The 18312-nt window shown below is 45.7% G+C and overlaps 1 protein-coding gene across 5 annotated transcripts in view; it reads left to right on the forward strand.

Annotated features, from left to right (window-relative positions):
- MTMR3 (myotubularin related protein 3) overlaps positions 1-18312 on the forward strand; it is a 208261-nt gene that overhangs the window by 163884 nt on the left and 26065 nt on the right. For all 5 annotated transcript variants that reach the window (XM_059713592.1, XM_019493674.2, XM_019493673.2 and 2 more), the window contains exons 10-15: positions 10334-10539; positions 10746-10877; positions 13819-13930; positions 14686-14881; positions 15230-15415; positions 16784-16954. In XM_059713592.1, the coding sequence (XP_059569575.1) occupies positions 10334-10539; positions 10746-10877; positions 13819-13930; positions 14686-14881; positions 15230-15415; positions 16784-16954 (1003 nt within the window). The remainder of the gene's footprint in view (positions 1-10333; positions 10540-10745; positions 10878-13818; positions 13931-14685; positions 14882-15229; positions 15416-16783; positions 16955-18312) is intronic.

Here is an 18312-nt window from a genome sequence, read left to right on the forward strand (position 1 = left end):
ACCGAATTCTTCACTTACATTAAAAGTGGTTTTATTTCATTTTTTCTAGCTTCAGATATTGTAAGAAAGTAAAAAGCTACCTGACACTTGCATTTTTGAGTGATTGTTATCCTTTTTCCTGGGTGCACTTTCAGTTACCAGGATCATCCCCAGGGATGTTCACTGTAATAAAAATAGGCTTTCTTTCCTCAGGTAGGTGGTACCACTTGTAAATCTGACATTCCAGTTGCTTTTCCTTTATTTCACAAACGAATGGCTTGCAGTTGTTGTTCCCTTTCAATATATGGATTTTATTTGAACTAATTATGTAACAAGTAATCACACAGTTTCAATCAAGGTGTGCCTTCACTGCTTACCAGGCATTTTAAGGTTTGATAAGCAACATAGTCAAAACAGTTAAGTTTGTCTGTAAACATTTAGTAGCATAGCATAACACTGTCAGTGCCATCTACTGGTTTGCTCTAGGAGTGGCACTGCAGTGCTTTTTACTATATATACTTCAAAAGTTTGGCAGCATAGGTAACGCATTTTAAACCAATTAATTTCACCTACCTGAACACCGAGGATCCTGTTTTGGGGAAAAAATCCCAAATTCTCTGATTAAAACCCCCAAAATCCACGTTTTTCCTCAATTAAAATGGAACGCCACGCACACACACATATATTAGTTGAACACAATGTTTTATTGGTATAAAGCAGTTTGGAAGCCTACCAGTGCCTCAACCATAATAATAAAATACATTCTAAATAGGTATATAAGTATATATTTTGGTGCTTGATCTTGGTTTTTTTATCATGGAAAATCAGAGCTTTCCTTGCCTCCTTTGCTCACCAGGACGCAGGTCCAGCTGCAGCTGCCCCCCCCCTGCTTCTTTGTGGTGCTGAGCAGCCCTGATGTGCTGGCAGCCTGACCCTGCCTATGTCATTGCCCCTCACTCCTGGCCCACAGTTCCCTGTCTGTCCCCCCACCCCCAGCCATGCCAGTGCCCCTCACTCCCAACTGCAGCACCCTGACTCTGCCGGTGCCCCTCGCTGCTGACCCACAACCCCCCATCCCAACTCCTACTGGTGTCCCTCCTAACCTGCAGCCCCTTGCACCTTCCTCTCTGCTGGATGGGGCCCCCAGCTGCCCCCTGCCCCACACAGACTCACAGGTTGGTGGTCTGCAGGGATGGCCTCCAGCATGAGGTGCACAGGCAGCAGCTGGGGCACCGCATGCTACCTCACATCACTGACTGTGGTTGGGGCTGTTGCACAGTGAGGAGGACCAGTGCTATGGTCCATAGCAGCAGCATGAAGCTGAGCATGACTGTAGCCTGGGCCAAGCTGCAGGCAGCAGGAGGGCAACGAGCTTCAGGCAGTCTCCATCCTGCCCAGGCCAGAGCACAGTGGCTATGGCTGCAGCATCTCCAGCTTGTGCAGACAGTGTTGGAGTGAGTCTGGCCCTGGCATGGACTGAAGGGAGAAGGAGGGGATGCCTGTGCCACCCCCCACCCCCAGCTGGGGCTCGTGAGCTGCAGTAGGTGGCTGGCCTGGCTATGGCCCCACCCCCACCCTACCGGCAGCATCTCCTGGCTGCCCCACCCCTGAGAGCATAGGCACCATGCCTCAGTGCTACTGGCCCAACCGTGCAGCTCCCCACCGCCCCTTAAGGACAACCCCCCCACTTCCCCTTCTGAAAGGGCAGGTGCCTCTGGGTGGGACCTGCTGACAGCAGCATGGATATGGTCTCAGACCCCCCTGCCCTACAACAGCCCCCATGCCTGGACAACTTCCTGCAGTGCCAGCAAGCACTCCCTGCCCTACTCCCCATCCCCCACACACACTCACACCAGACAGGTCCCAAGCCCACCTCCTCTCCTCGCCATAGATTTACCCATATCCAGCTGTCAGGGCTGCTCCTACCACCATGCCTGGCTGTATGCACCCCCTGCCTCCAGTTGTCCATTCCCCCCAGCCCCAGGCTCTTCCTTGCAGGCTGGAATGCTGCCTGCTTGCAAAGGGAAACCTGCAGTTTCCCAATTCAAAGGGGAAAATCCATGTTTTTCTCATTTAAAGGGGAAAATCCATGATCTAATCCTTTAAACAGGAAAATCTGTATTTTCCATGGCAAACACAAATCCCGGATCCCCGCTGAATACATATCAGAATGTTCAGAGCAAGGAAATGGGTACAGACTTGGGGGAAGAGGTGGCCCTGCTTACTGATTAAGTCTCCTATAGATGTGTAGATTTAGTTTACTCACATACCTTATGTACCTTTTCCCCCCCAAAAATTGCCCCTGCAGAATTGGGGTTCAAGACTTAAACGGGGAAACTCATTTTTCCTTGCTGGAACAGAAGCATGGAAGAACAGAAGAAGAGAGATATCACTGCAAGATAGCAACTGTGCTTCTCCCTCTGCCAACCTTAGGGAGGGAGGGGGTGGAATTAAGGTGGTCATTGGTCCTGTTTTGTATCAGACTGTCCTGTTTTTAAACCCTTTGCCCCCTGTCCATTTCTGAATGAGGAACAGACTGCAAAATGTCCTGTTTTGTCAGTTCATTGGTGGAAATACATGTCAATCATTTGTCCTTGTGATTGTATTGGCTGTGCCTAGATGTAGGGTAGCACACAGCCAGGAGGAGCAGGGTTCCGAGCCAGCCAGAGAGGGAGGTGGATGTTCCCGGTGAACCCACCCCTTTCTGCTGATTGGCCAAGGAGGTGGTGGCCCCACCCCTCACCAAGTGGATGTCTTGTACTGTAGGCAGGTGTCAATAGCCACCCTAGGTGGAATGCACCCTTCAACTACAGTGTTAACCTTCTTAGCCATAGCCACTGCAGTTAGGGTTACCTGCAGTCAGCATTTAGCCACAACTACTGGAAATATTGTTGTGTTTTTTTTTTTCATTTTGCCTTCCCAAAGCAAGGGGAGGGAGAGGTGGATATCTGTTATGTAAGAAAATACAGTAGATTTGGCCTTAGTGTAAATCCTGGAAAAATGGGAAGAGGGTTATTCCATGTTTTTCCCCCATAGCTGAATGGTAAGAGCATTTGCCCCAGCAGCAGAAGACTTGAGTTCTAGGTCCCTCTCACCCAGAGGGAATGTCAGCCTTCATTTCTCTAACTTCCAAACATGGTGCTCCAGCTACCACACCAAAGTTTAGACATTACCTAGTCTTCCTTTTGAAGCTGAGTGACTGAACCTTGTCCTTTCACAGGATGGAGATAATGAGAAGCTTCTGGCCCCGTCTGGTTACTGTAACAGCATGTCATAGCTACTAGTAGTTTTTCAGTTAGATACTTGTTCCATTCATAGACTGTTACCCTCTTTTGACCAGCTGTTTGATGGGGCATGCAAGGCACACCGAAACTGCTGGTTTTATATCTAAATGCTATTTTGTATGATAATGAACTAGCAAAGTGAACAGTATCCATGGTAGTGAATGAGGTTTCTCCTAATCTAAACTGCTATTTTATCCCCCAATATTTCTGACAGATTATTTTTATAATTTATGAGAAATGATTATGACATTAATGAAAACTACAGGTGACAAGGTTATGACTTTGAATCTTGTCGTACTTCTAAAATAACAGCAAAAACTGCTATCCTGCAAAGTTGTTCACATCTGTAACTGTTCACAGGAATAGTCACACTGACTTCAGTGTATGAGCAGTTTGCCCAAGTTAAGTATTTGCAAAATGTTCCTGTGCTTCTTCTTTGCTTTAAAATCATCAACAGTTAAAATCGGGAGGGGGGTTGTTATGTAAAATATTCAGGTGTAGCTTTTAACTATGATAGTATATAAAGCAAGCACTTTTTATGGAAATAGCATTGCATATTTATGCAAAGAACCAAAATCTTTTTACTGACCTATTTACTCTGAGTAATTGTTATACGTACTAAAATGAATAGGGAGCAGGAGTGGCTAAAAAGTAGATTGGTATAAAGAGAAATACCAATTCTGAGGTCCTTTTTGGGTTTGAGGCAGGAAAGTGGGAATGGGTGGGAATGGGGGCTGGCGGAAGTGGGTAGAGGTTTTCTAGATGTGAGTAGGGGTTGGCATGTGCCAGAGGCATTGCTCTCATGGATTATAGGCAGGGAAACATGAGTGGGTGGAGTGGAGTGAAGTTTTGGGGTAGTATTTGGGGAGTCTGTTGTTGTTTCTTATCTTGTGGGTTTTTTTATCTTTTATTGTGAGCCACCCTAAGTCTTCCTGAATAGGTTAGGATATAAATCTAAATAAAGATATTGGACAGTTGCATGTTCAAACCTTTGCTGCATAAGGGGGCCCTAGCACCTAGATCTTCTGCTTCCTGAGTGAGTGCCTCTTACCATTCAGCTATTGGTGCTTGATCACAGTGGGTCCCTCCTCTTCTATCTTAACACCTGCTAGCCCTGATTATTTTGCTGAGCAGAATTTTTTTACTTTTACATTCCCTGCCTACACATGTATGCAGCCGTGTACCTGCCCATCTAGTGCCAACTGAGCATGTGCAGTAGCTGTGCAGACACATATCCACTGTGCAGCGGTAAGAGAATCAGTGACTGATACAAGTGAGCTAGAGTGCCCCAACTTTATACTGAATGAAGCAGAGTTAAAGATGGAGTGGTTTTGCTTCATTTGTTACAGGCTAACTGCATAGACCAGTAGATTCATAGATTCATAGATGTTAGGGTCGGAAGGGACCTCAATAGATCATCAAGTCTGACCCCCTGCATAAGCAGGAAAGAGTGCTGGGTCTAGATGACCCCAGCTAGATACTCGTCTAACCTCCTTTTGAAGACCCCCAGGGTAGGGGAGAGCACCACCTCCCTTGGGAGGTGTGCAGTAGTGTCCAGGCTTTTTCCCCAGTAGGCCAGATGGGCAGTTCCTGGTCCAGCCATGGGCCAGATGGTGGTTTTGACCCAGTGTCTGGGACCGGCAGGGCAGGTAGCCATTTGGACTTTTGGAGGGGGGGTGGAGAATTTCACTCAGCCCTGTGAAGGGGATGGGGGAAGGGGAACAGGACGTGACCCGGCCCCAAGTGCGGGGAAGAGGGCGTGATCTGGCCTCAGCCCACCCCCAAGAGGGGGAGGGGGCATTGTCCAGTCTCGCAGGTATGGGAGGAAGGGGGTGTAGCTCAACAGGGAGGAAAAGGGGGTGCAGGCTGGCCCTGCAAGGGGAAAGGAGACACAGCTTGGGGTTTGGGATTTGGCAGGGGGCAGGGCGGCTGTATTAATGGCCACCACTCCCCCACCCCCAAATTTCCTGACTCATAGGAAGCCCTGCACGCCAGATGTGATAGTTCCACAGGACACATTTGGCACACGAACCAAAGGTTGAGCACCCCTGGTAAAGGCTGTTACAGCAGAACAGCTGCTGCAGGGTCTAGAACAGCAACCCCCACTTCCCTTTTGAAGCTGCTCCAAGTGTATGCTTGTCTGTGCTCTTTGATGTGTCCTGAGAAGGTGGCACTACTACCATAAGTGGCTGCCCACTTTTAAATATGGGAGTCCTGAGTTCTGACAGAGCTCATGGATAGGGATGGTTTTGCTTAAGGAGAATTTCATGTAAGGAATGCATATCTGCTGTTGCTCTGAAATAGAAACAGACAGTATGTAGATAAGTAGAGTGGATAAGACACTGAAGAGGGTCACAAGATCAGCCTTCTGTTCTTGACTGCTACTGACATCCATCCTCGGCAAAATCTTTGAAAAAATGATCAAGGCTCACATTTGCGAGAGCCCGGCAGGACAAATTATGCTGAAGGGAAACCAGCATGGGTTCATAGCAGGCAGATCGTGCCTGACTAATCTAGTCTCTTTCTATGACCAGGTTACGAAACGCCTGGACACAGGAGGAGGGGTGGATGTCGTATACTTAGACTTCAGGAAGGCCTTCGATATGGTATCCCACCCCATACTGGTGAACAAGCTAAGAGGCTGTGATGTGGATGACTGCACAGTCCGGTGGGTGGCGAATTGGCTAGAGGGCCGCACCCAGAGAGTCGTGGTGGATGGGTCGGTCTCGACCTGGAAGGGTGTGGGCAGTGGGATCCCGCAGGGCTCGGTCCTTGGACTGATACTCTTTAATGTCTTCATCAGTGACTTGGACGAGGGAGTCAAATGTACTCTGTCCAAGTTTGCAGATAACAGAAAGCTATGGGGAGAAGTGGACACGCCGGAGGGCAGGGAACAGCTGCGGGCAGACCTGGATAGGTTGGACAAGTGGGCAGAAAACAACAGAATGCAGTTCAACAAGGAGAAATGCAAAGTGCTGCACCTAGGGAGGAAAAATGTCCAGCATACCTACAGCCTAGGGAATGACCTGCTGGGTGGCACAGAGGTGGAAAGGGATCTTGGAGTCCTATTGGACTCCAAGATGAACATGAGCCGGCAGTGTGACGAAGCCATCAGAAAAGCCAATGGCACTTTATCGTGCATCAGCAGATGCATGACGAATAGGTCCAAGGAGGTGATACTTCCCCTCTATAGGGCGCTGGTCAGACCTCATTTGGAGTACTGCGTGCAATTCTGGGTGCCACACTTCAAGAAGGATGCGGATAACCTGGAGAGGGTCCAGAGAAGGGCAACTCATATGGTCAAGGGCCTGCAGACCAAGCCCTACGAGGAGAGACTAGAGAAACTGGACCTTTTCAGCCTCCGCAAGAGAAGGTTGAGAGGCGACCTTGTGGCTGCCTATAAGTTCATCACGGGGGCACAGAATGGAATTGGTGAGTATTTATTCACCAAGGCGCCCCCAGGGGTTACAAGAAACAATGGCCACAAGCTAGCAGAGAGCAGATTTAGATTGGACATTAGGAAGAACTTCTTCACAGTTCGAGTGGCCAAGATCTGGAACGGGCTCCCAAGGGAGGTGGTGCTCTCCCCGACCCTGGGGGTCTTCAAGAGGAGGTTAGATGAGTATCTAGCTGGGGTCATCTAGACCCAGCACTCTTTCCTGCTTATGCAGGGGGTCGGACTCGATGATCTATTGAGGTCCCTTCCGACCCTGGCATCTATGAATCTATGAAATGCAAAGTGCTGCACCTAGGGAGGAAAAATGTCCAGTACACTTACAGCCTAGGGAATGACCTGCTGGGTGGCACGGAAGCGGAAAGGGACCTTGGAGTCCAGGACTCCAAGATGAAGACGAGTCGGCAGCGTGACAAAGCCATCAGAAAAGACAATGGCACTTTATCGTGCATCAGCAGATGCATGACGAATAGATCCAAGGAGGTGATACTTCCCCTCTATCGGGCGCTGGTCAGACCACAGTTGGAGTACTGCGTGCAATTCTGGGCACCGCACTTCAAGAGGGATGCGGATAACCTGGAGAGAGTCCAGAGAAGGGCCACTCGTATGGTTAAGGGCTTGCAGGCCAAGCCCTACGAGGAGAGACTAGAGAACCTGGACCTTTTCAGCCTCCGCAAGAGAAGGTTGAGAGGCAACCTTGTGGCTGCCTATAAGTTCATCACAAGGGCACAGAAGGGAATTGGTGAGGATTTATTCACCAAGGCGCCCCCGGGGGTTACAAGAAATAATGGCCACAAGCTAGCAGAGAGCAGATTTAGATTGGACATTAGGAAGAACTTCTTCACAGTTCGAATGGCCAAGGTCTGGAATGGGCTCCCAAGGGAGGTGGTGCTCTCCCCTACCCTGGGGGTCTTCAAGAGGAGGTTAGATAAGCATCTAGCTGGGGTCATCTAGACCCAGCACTCTTTCCTGCTTATGCAGGGGGTCGGACTCGATGATCTATTGAGGTCCCTTCCGACCCTAACATCTATGAATCTATGAATCTATGACTTATCGTGTAGTCTTAAGCAAAACACTTCACTTCTCTGCTTCAGGTTTCCCCTCTGCAAAAAGGTAATAATGATGTTACACCTTCTTTTTGTTAACATGTTTTGAGACCTTTTGAATGCAAAATAGTATTAATTAAATACAAATAGAATTTTGTAGATGGCATTTGGCCAGATGGAAGCCCTTTGATGACAGAGGTGGAATTGTATTTCTCATTGTCAATAGTTGGCTGCACAGCACTGACACAGTAACCAAAACATAGGTGATATTATCTGTATTTAAACAAAAATAGTTTTACTTTATTGTTTATACAGACAAAAGAGTAAATTTCTCAGTCTTTCTTCTGCGATAACATGTTTATGACTGTCAGAGACTTCTCCAGTTTATCAATTTTTTCACTTTAATTATAACAAAATTGCAAGCTGGTTGAGATTTTAAAATAACCTGCATAGTGACTTAAAAACTGAATTTTACTGTTCAATTGTCATTTCATGCTACTCAGTCATCTGTCACATACCATCTTATATTGACAATGTCACCTCTTGCCCTGTCTTTCCAATCTCTTGGAGATATTACAAATATGTGGCGTTTTATAGTTGGTCTCACTTATATTTTAGAAGCAATTTTTATATTTATATATGCTGGTACTCCAAGATGCTCCTTACCAAAGGCTAAGCATCATTCCAGCCATAATCAGTAGTGTGTTCTGGGACAGGGGTGGGCAATTATTTCAGCTGGAAGGACACTTAACAAGGTTTGGTGAGCTTTTGAGGGCTGCATGAGTAGCCCCCCTCCTTGACAGTTGCTTTACCCCCGGTCACCATCTTGGGACTGGGAGTCCCGCCTTCAGCCCCCTAATCCTTCCCCTTGCTTTTCTTCCCCTCCCCCAAATTACTCCTTTTAGGAGGGGGCTGTTGCCATCTTAGAAGCAGAAAAAAAACCAAATCATGCACTGAAACTCAAACACCTAGTATAACATATATTTTAATTTTATTACAAAAAATATTTGTCATGATTTGTGTTTGCATACTCTATATAGAGGGAATTACATAATAACTGAAAAATAAAGTCTTAGTGTTGCATATTGTGTGGGGGGTGTGGTTGGGGGCGGTGTATGGTGGTGTGGGGGGGGTATGGTGGTGGAATGTGGCTGTGTGTGGGGGGGCGACAGGGTATATTGGGGAAGTATTTATATTTGGGGGGTTTGTGGGTGCAGGGTGTGGGTATGTGGCATTTGGGGAGTGTGAGGGAGGGTAGGGAGGTGGGGGGATCTCCCCTGCACTGCCCACATGGTGCACAGCGCCCACAGGCAGCAGCAGGCAGAGGCACTCACACCCAGCCAGGCCGGCTCTATCGCTGGGGCTCCCCACTGTGCATATGCAACTCCTGCACTCCTCTGCCACCGGAGGGAAGTTCCACACACTGGAGCCAGCTGTCTTTGCCACTCCCTGCCACGCAGATCCCGGGACTCCACCAGAAGTGGAGGGGAGCCCTGGCCCCTGCTCCCGCACAGAGTCCTGGGACCTGTGTGGCAGGGAGCGGTGAAGGCAGCTGGTTCCAGTGCATGGAGCTTTCCTCCCGTGGTGCATGAGTGTAGGAGTTGCACGTGCGTGGCAGGGAGCCCTGGCAATAGAAGCAGCCCGGCCAGGCTGTGCTCCAGTTGCCATGATGTGCAGCAGTGGCTGGAGCTGCGTACCACCAGGCAGCAGTACCAATGCTGTACACAAGCACCCCAAGCGCCCTCACCTGCTGCTGTTGCTGCTGCTGCCACCTGCGGGAGCTGTGCACCATGGGGGGAGTGTGTGGGAGTTCCCCACACTGCCTCAGGCTCCCTCACACCCACACCTTGCCCACCTGAGTTCTGCACTGCTGCCAGCCCCAGCCCCATACTCCATGATCCTGCCCAGCTGCAGCTCCCCTGCCGCTCCTGTCCTCACCCCGCCACTTCCCTACCTGCTGCCTAGAGCAAGTGGGAACGGGAAGCCAAGCAAGTCCCCCAGCAGGTGCAGCAGTGGCAGCAGCAGCCCTGCCCAGAAGCTGTGTGCTGGCTGAACCAGGACTTTCCACACAGGGGGTGGGAGTGAGACTCAGTAAGGTATGTTGGTGGAGGTGGGGAAGGGCAGTATATATGTAGGCGCCTCGCTCCTACACTTGTGGGCGGAAAGGCTGGATGGGGTACAGTTAGTTGGTGGGTGCTGCAGGCCGGATGAAAGTGCCTGGTGGGTCAGATCTGGCCCGTGGGCTGTATTTTGCCCGCCTCTGTTGTAGGAACATAGCACTGGAAGGAGCTTGCTCATAACCCTGCTAGGAGTATATCTGGGATTCCACACCTTTTTCAGATCTGCCCACTAAAAGTGATTTATATTTTACTTCATAATGTAATTTGTTCATATTACAGCAGTTGACTCAAGTTGCCTACAGATATAGCATATCCTATTAGGGAACATCATGCTATTATGCTAAATCTATAGAGTGTAGGTGCCTTAGAACACTATATGCTTTATGATACTGCAGTGAGACATAATTCTGATGCTGCAGTTATTTTTTCTCCTTACTCTTTTCTGTGTAGGCACCAGAGTAATGGGGCAGTGATTTCCCGTTGCGGACAGCCCGAGGTCAGTTGGTGGGGCTGGAGGAATGCAGACGATGAACACCTTGTCCAGTCAGTGGCCAAAGCCTGTGCCTCAGATTCTAGATCTAACAGCAACAAATTAATAAATGGAAACTGTTCCAGAGATTTCTCTAATGGAGGGGACCTCTCCGACGTTGAATTTGGTGAGCTCACCAGCCCAACCATTTCTGAAATGGATAGAGCTTTGTATATAAGTGTGATTTCTTGTGTGTACTATATAAAATGTGTGGGTACAAATATATCTGTAGACTGTGCATGATTCTTGTATCCACACTGTATGTCTTACATGAATTTGCAAGCTGCATTATAAGTGTCTCTAAGTTGCTCATTGATGGGCTTTCTTCTATAGATTCTTCAATCTCTAATGCTTCAGGAGCAGAGAGTTTGGCCATCCAGCCTCAAAAGCTCTTAATTTTGGATGCACGATCATATGCAGCTGCTGTAGCTAACAGAGCCAAAGGGGGAGGCTGTGAGTGCCCAGGTAAGCAGATTTTTCTCTCATAACACTTCAAATTATGCTGGTCAGTAGGGGATATTTATATATTAGAAAGGACAAAAGGTTTTGCTCATATGTACTTACACACTCTAAAGCCTTTAAAATCACCTGTATGCAAGTGTGGTGCATCTAAACAAATGTGTATATCAGTACAGTTATCACAGACCTTCTGAGGTAACCTAATAACCTTTTGAGGTCTTTTCCAAAATAGCTGCACTTTGAAACATAGTGACCAGTGGTGAGATAGGAAGCAAAACTGTCCAGATACCTGTCCAAAAATGTAAGGGAACTTGTTATTATTAAGGGAGTTAATTTTCAAAATGGAAAAGAGCAATGCATTGCAGCAATTTAACTTAATTTCCTCTAGTGTGAAACAGCCACTAGTCATGTTTTTTCTCCAGCCACACATTTGGAGATCTGTACACAGTTCCCTACCAATCTAGATATCTTAAACTACCATAGAGAATACACAGCTTTTGTTGAGAGCTCGAAACATTTTCAGGAGGCAAGCCCAAGGTAAGTGCGGCTGCTGAGGTAGAAATAGAATCTAAGCTCTATGTCAGTGCCAGAAAAGGCCTTTATGTGGCTACACATGGACATGTAAGTTGTACATCAGTGTGAGAAGGTGTAATAAGGTTTGGTCATAAGGATGGGAAGAAAAAGTGCCTTCTTCTCTACTCTATACAAGGGCTGAGGACTGTTCCCCCATTTATTCATATGGTTCAGTCCATTCCAAAGAGGGCTAGAAAGACATGGAGCCTTCTTCAACATTTTTGGAGCTGATCATTCCTGGTGAGGTGTTTGAAGAGCACGTTCCAAAGAATGGTTCATCCTGTGCACTTCCCCTGTCCCTCAGAGAAGTTGGTAGGGAGGGGAAGATCTTGCCTCCTGGAGTTCCCCTGGAGCATTACAGCTTTGCACCATTCCCCATGTGAAACGTCAGCTAAATGATACAATCTTGTCCCAGAGCTTTACCATGAAAGACCCAGAATGTGCAGACAACGTTGTTTATTTTTCAGGTCAATAATTTTAACCCCTTTGGCATATTTGGACTTGTATCATCAGTTTGTAACACTGTAAGAGGGCATACTGCCAAAAAGTTACATACAGTAATCACTGTTTTGCAGCTAGAACCAAGTTGCCTTGGCTTTGATCTCACGCAGCTGTGGAATTCCAAGTTACATGACCACTGAGGCAAGCACAAAGTTGGAAACTTCTGTTAAAGTGCCTCCTCTCTGGGTCCAGTGTATATGTGGTCTGAGAAGGAGGCAATACTAGTAGGCCTCATCCCTATCTCACAGATTTGGCTATCTGTTATTTATGGTCTACTTCCTTAGGATGCAAGTTGTATTTCATGTAAAGTAGTTTATTTAATCATTTGGTCAAATGCATAGTTAATATGTGATATGAACTGACAGTAGAGAGGCAAGATTAACCTGGGGAGAGTTATCTGAAAGCGGTAATCTTGGAACAGACTAAAGTAAACATTTTGCCCACTGCAGGTTTGTCTGGAACTGCACTGTATTCCCTTCAATTCTGTGCATAGTGTAGTCATGAATATTTTTCGTCTATGTAACATTCGTTGCTTCATTCAGGGAGTAGAGACAGTAAAGTAATAACTTCTTTGGCCTTTCTAAGAGGTAAAGAAAAAAAATCATCTTTAGTTGTGTCAGGACGGTCATGAATTGACAGTAAACTTGCACATTTCCCAGTCCTTTTAGAGTTTTACATAATCCCTAGTACTGTAATATCCATGTCCCCATGGGAAGCTGCCAGTGCACTGCTTCTTGTAGTGTAAAATAGGACAGCAGGAAAAAATAATAAAAACCCTTTGTCAGTACATCTCTTTCCTAATGCTGCTAGCCTGTCCCTCTCCTAAACAGAGGATGCCAGCTGTGCCAAATTTTATGCTAGTTGAATTCCACTGGGGACTGAATTAAGATCCAGACTCATTTTCACTTATGATTTATGCCAGTTGTAAAACAAATTCTGCAGAGGTGAAAAGATAATGCTTTAACCCATTATTCCATATATCCCCTTCAGCAGAGAGATTTTCTACATACCTTGAGATAGTAAGCCCAGCTCGTGATTGCTGCAATACTGGGGCTCATGGAGCGTCCCACACAAATGCAGAGGGCTCCACATGCTCCACAGCAAACCTGGAAGTGGACCGGAAGTAATTCTGGTCCACTTCCGGGTCTGCTGGGGAGCATGCTGGGGGGGCCTCCCATGCCTCCCCGGCTTGGTGATGAACTGCAGGGGGACCCCGGGTGTCCTCCCCGTCCCTCCCCGACCCAGGAGGCACCAGTCGCCAAGCCAGGAGGACACGGGGTGGGGGGACCCCAGTGCGCTCTGTGGCGGACCCGGAAGTGGACTGGAAGTGCTTCTGGTCCTCTTCCGGGTCTGCTGCCGAGCACACTGGGGAGCCTCCTGCGCTTCTGTGGGACACTCCATGCGCCCCAGCATCACAGCATTCACAAGCCCCTGCTACCTAGAGGTATGTAGAAAAAACGTTTAAAGCTGTCTCTATGTCTCAATCACCAAACCTTTCCAAATCTCTCCGAATCGATTCAGAGGGTTCTGATTCGATTTGGAGAGATTAAAGGGTCCTCTTATTCGATTCACATTGGGTCGAATCTCTGCAAAATCAAATCGGGGACCAAAGCTTCGCACAGCCCTACTATAAATCTGCCCAATGACTTGGATCTCTGTCAGTGGAGAAATCTTCGTATTGCCTACTTTTTCTTCCTCCACTTTTCCACTGTGATTTCCAAAATAATTGATAAAGCCCAGGTGCTAGATTTTCTCCACAGTAGAGTCTGTTTTATCAAAATAGAGCTGTAGTGCTTTGCTTTAAAGAAAAGTTTCCCTTTCAATTTAAGCTGCGTGTTTTTAAGTCCTCTTGTTTTTTTACAACTCCCTACAGAATATTATCCAAACTGTGAGGTGGTGTTCATGGGGATGGCAAATATCCATTCTATCCGGAAAAGCTTTCAGTCATTGCGTTTGCTCTGCACACAGATGCCAGACCCAGGAAAGTAAGTGGACATTTAGTTTTTTCTCTCTGTTAATTATATTTTTGTGCTTATTCTTGTTCTGCTATTTTCCAACCTAAATCAGGCAGGTATCTGTTCTTCCACAGCCCTCTCTGTGTAAATATGTTGCAATTACATTTTTCATTTGATGGGGTGCAAGCAAAAGGAAGTTCCTAGCTCATTAGCTCTGACGTGGGTATAAAAAATGAGAAAGGGTGTCAAAACTATACCTTAGGATTTAATACCAGCATGTATTATTGGTTTCCAAGTACCAATCTCACCGGCTCATCAAGATGCTATCTTCTGTCCAGCAATGCCTGGCAGTATCATTATTCCTTGAAAGGCACTAGTGCCTCTTCATAAACTTCCCATCTGCATAGTATCCTAATTGTGAAGAAACAGCCCACCATTTCCTTTGGGGTAAATGGTGTCCAATAACCCAGAGCCATACTTGAGGAGGTTTTTGAACTTGGGACTTCCCCAGAACAGCAGAGCATCCCACTCTTCTTTTTCCTGATATTGAATTTTTTGCTACAAGTCTCTCACATTCATTAAGTAGGCTGGATCCCTTTATTTCTTGTAAATTTGTAAGAACATTAACAGAATGATTTAAGTGAAAAGTACACTCAAGGGAACTACTCTGTTTAGTTTATTATAAAATGAACTTAATTATAATTACTCTTTGATTTAGTAAATCTGAAGATTTACATTAGGAGACATAAAAGGAGCAAAAACTCTTCTCTGTGTATTTTTTCTAGTTGGCTGTCAGCACTGGAAAGTACTAAATGGCTGCAGCATTTGTCTGTGCTTCTGAAATCTGCTCTATTGGTAGTACATGCTGTGGACAGAGATCAGAGGCCTGTCTTGGTGCACTGTTCAGATGGCTGGGATCGAACACCTCAGATAGTGGCACTGGCCAAATTGCTGCTGGATCCATATTACCGGACCATTGAGGTTTGTAAACCACCAGTTGGTGCATGGGGGGAAAATTGAGTTTGGGATTAATGTAAAAGTCTGAACATTAGTGGCTTTATGTATTTCTGTATTAGAAAAAGTGCTAAAGTGTTTAGCTGCAATAGATGGACGCTGCTGGGTGATATGGTAGGGTAGCTGTATAGGGAATTTAAAAGAAAAGTGTTTGAAAGAAAACACAGTTAACTCTGAAATGAAATCTCTCATACTATTGACACAAAGGTAGCATTGTTTCCCATAAGGAGTCCGAGGTTTTGTCCTGAAAAGGTGTTACATTTGGACTAAGAGAAAAAAATTAAAAGGCCTTCATCTACACTTTGTTTTCTGCAGGGCTTCCAGGTGCTAGTGGAGATGGAGTGGCTTGATTTCGGCCACAAGTTTGCAGATCGCTGTGGCCATGGTGAGAATTCGGATGACCTAAATGAACGCTGCCCGGTGTTTTTACAGTGGTTGGACTGCGTCCATCAGCTCCAGAGGCAGTTTCCTTGCTCTTTCGAGTTTAACGAAGCATTCCTTGTGAGTTGTGGCTTGTGAGATTGATGTTTTATAGAATACTTATGGACAAACCAATAGACAGAGCTAACACACTGAATAGCCCCAAGGGGTTTCTGATTTTCCCATCCATCTTATTTCATGTTACTGTTTGATAAGCAGATGTGAAAATTGTCAAATCCTATATGGCAAACAAAAACACTTGTATACCTCATGATATTTGAGAGCCGTTCACTCCTATAGGAGGGTTGGGTTTTAAGGGCTTTCTTTAAACTTCAAATAAATAAAGAAATCACATGATGTAATTCAGGTAAGAAGTGTTGAAATAAGTATCCTGGTTTCCCATATCCACAGAACAGGGACAGAATAAGTAGTGGCAGTGTAAACTTGCCAGGTACTTGTTTGCTCATGGTTTTCCATCCTGACATGGAGGGGACCCCTCTAAGAGCAAGGAGGGAATGAACTTTTATTCTCAATCAGTTTTTGGCTTCTCTGCTGAAACTGTATTTATTTATTTATTCCATTTATATGCTGCCCTTCCCAGCAAGGCTAGGGGTGGAAACTAGCAACAAGAGAGGGATTCACACATTTAGAATAGCATCCCTCAGTTTGGGTCCAAGAGCAACAATACTGCACTAGTAGCATACTATTGGAAACTTCGTGCTCTCCCTGTCAACCCCAGTTTTATCTTCTAAATTTCCTGTGGCTTCAGTCAGCTTCAGAGGGAAACCTTTTGATTTCCCTCAAACAGTGTGGACAGTGGTTTTCCCACTAGCCATAGATTCTGGACCATAGGTATCTGGAAGTAGTTGGATTATTAATGTCCTTCTGAAGGCCATGAGGCAGGTTATGTGGTAATTGTCAGTCACTAGCTGTATGCTTGGATAGGAATTGGCAATCAAAAAGGGTCCTGTAGTATTTTGCTGATCCCTGGAGTGATCGATTCTGCATCCTGCTCCTCTTAGGGCTAAATTCCCTAACTCTGTAAAACATCTAAACATGTTTAACTTTAATACATGAACAGTCGTGTTGAAAATAATTGGAACTATTCATATACTTAATTCTAAACCCATGCTTAAGTGGTTTTCTAGGTTGGGGCTACTGTATGAACAAACTACAATCTGCCGAATTGCATAGATCTCTCAAACTATGCAATTTGTATATGAAGGCCCAAATGGAGGAAGAATGCATTATGCTTTTACTGTCTTGTACTTAGCTTTCTGAGAAGGCATGCAGAAATGCTAAATATATTTATCTAATATCTTTCACATAAGGCTTTGTGTGCATAGTCTCATATGAATGAAAAATTAAATGCTTCTTAAGCATGAAAATGAATCTTTCATATACACCATGCCTGCTGCCATGTGACTCTATCTGTATTGGTCTATACAGGTCAAATTGGTGCAGCACACCTATTCTTGCCTCTTTGGTACATTCCTGTGCAACAATGCAAAGGAGAGAGGAGAAAAACACACTCAGGAACGGACTTGTTCTGTTTGGTCTCTGCTGCGGGCAGCAAACAAAGCCTTCAAAAACCTGCTTTACTCCTCCCAGTCAGAATCTGTATGTATCATTCATTTCACATCATATGTGGGGAAGTCTCTGTCTAATGTACTGTCTAAGACACCATTGTTTATCTGCTGGAACGGCCTCAGCTTATCTGATGGGAAGTGCTATATAACAAACTTATGTATGAATAACCTTAGTTTAACCCCTACCACACCATGCATTCCCACACACCCAAAAAAGCCATGTTACGTTGTCTTCAGCTGACTGTTGGGATATATCAAATATAGCCACAATAATACCCCTATGTTGGGTATGTACTATCTGTAACTGAATACTTTTCACTATTCCTTGTAATGGAAAATAGTTTTATATTTGATTGGATATGGCTTCCAGGAGATCTCAATCATAGTTTTACAGTGGCAGAGTTTCACAGAATAATTCAATCTCCTAAAAATTTTTGTCAAAAGTGTGTCTTAAATCTAACCAAAAAAATGTAATGGAAGCCTTTTAAAATGTCTGTATCACTCACTGTATTCAGATCTTCAAATTAACTTTCCTTTTTTAGGCCCTGAGGTAGAGAGAAACAGTTGCTGTGTGTGTGTGGGGGGGGGGGGGGGGGGGGGGGCACCACAGAGACTAGAGAGCAGAGAAAGGTAGTTAGCTATGTTAGTCTGAAATCAGGCAGAAGGCAGTCCAAAGTGACCTTTTATAGACTGACTAATTCAGAGAAACATAAGCTTTTCTAAGCAACATTTTACATATGATGCTCTGACAAAAGATACAGAACGAATAGGACCACACTAGAGGCAATAAATATTTTTCTAAATTGTAAGTGAAAGGATTTAAATTAAAGGCTCACCAGAAAGGCAGTGGGGGCAGGAGGTTTCATATGATAAATGGTAAGTATTCCTTAATATTAAGCAAAAAACCTACCAGGCTAAAAGCTTGTTGAAAGCTTAGGACAGAATTCTCTTTCTTTTTGTACACTTAAATGGCAGTTCTCCATATGATTAGCATTTTTGGCATTTAGACATGGGTTGCAATTATTCCCCCTGCATTACAGGCACAGAAGAATGCATACACTAGGCATGAGCATTTAGCTATGTAGTAGCCAGGCAAGTACACAGCTATGCATGTACCTGCAGCCCAGCAGGGGAGGAGGGCCTTCCCACATCATAGTGATAGTAGCTGGTTAAGGCACTTGCACACAAAGTGGAAGGCTAGGGTTCTAAGCTCCCTTCATCAAGAGAGGTTTTAGAACCTGTACCTTTCTGAATTCCTACCATAGTGCTGCAGCCACAGCCCAGGTATTTTTCACTCCGCACCTTTAGTGCTCCTTTTCAATCTGTGCTACTGCCCATTGTCTTTAATAAAAATGTTGACTAGAAATAATGGAGAGCAGTGCAAAAGCA

Source organism: Alligator mississippiensis, chromosome 10 (assembly GCF_030867095.1).
Source record: "Alligator mississippiensis isolate rAllMis1 chromosome 10, rAllMis1, whole genome shotgun sequence".
Classification (NCBI taxonomy): Eukaryota; Metazoa; Chordata; order Crocodylia; family Alligatoridae; genus Alligator; species Alligator mississippiensis.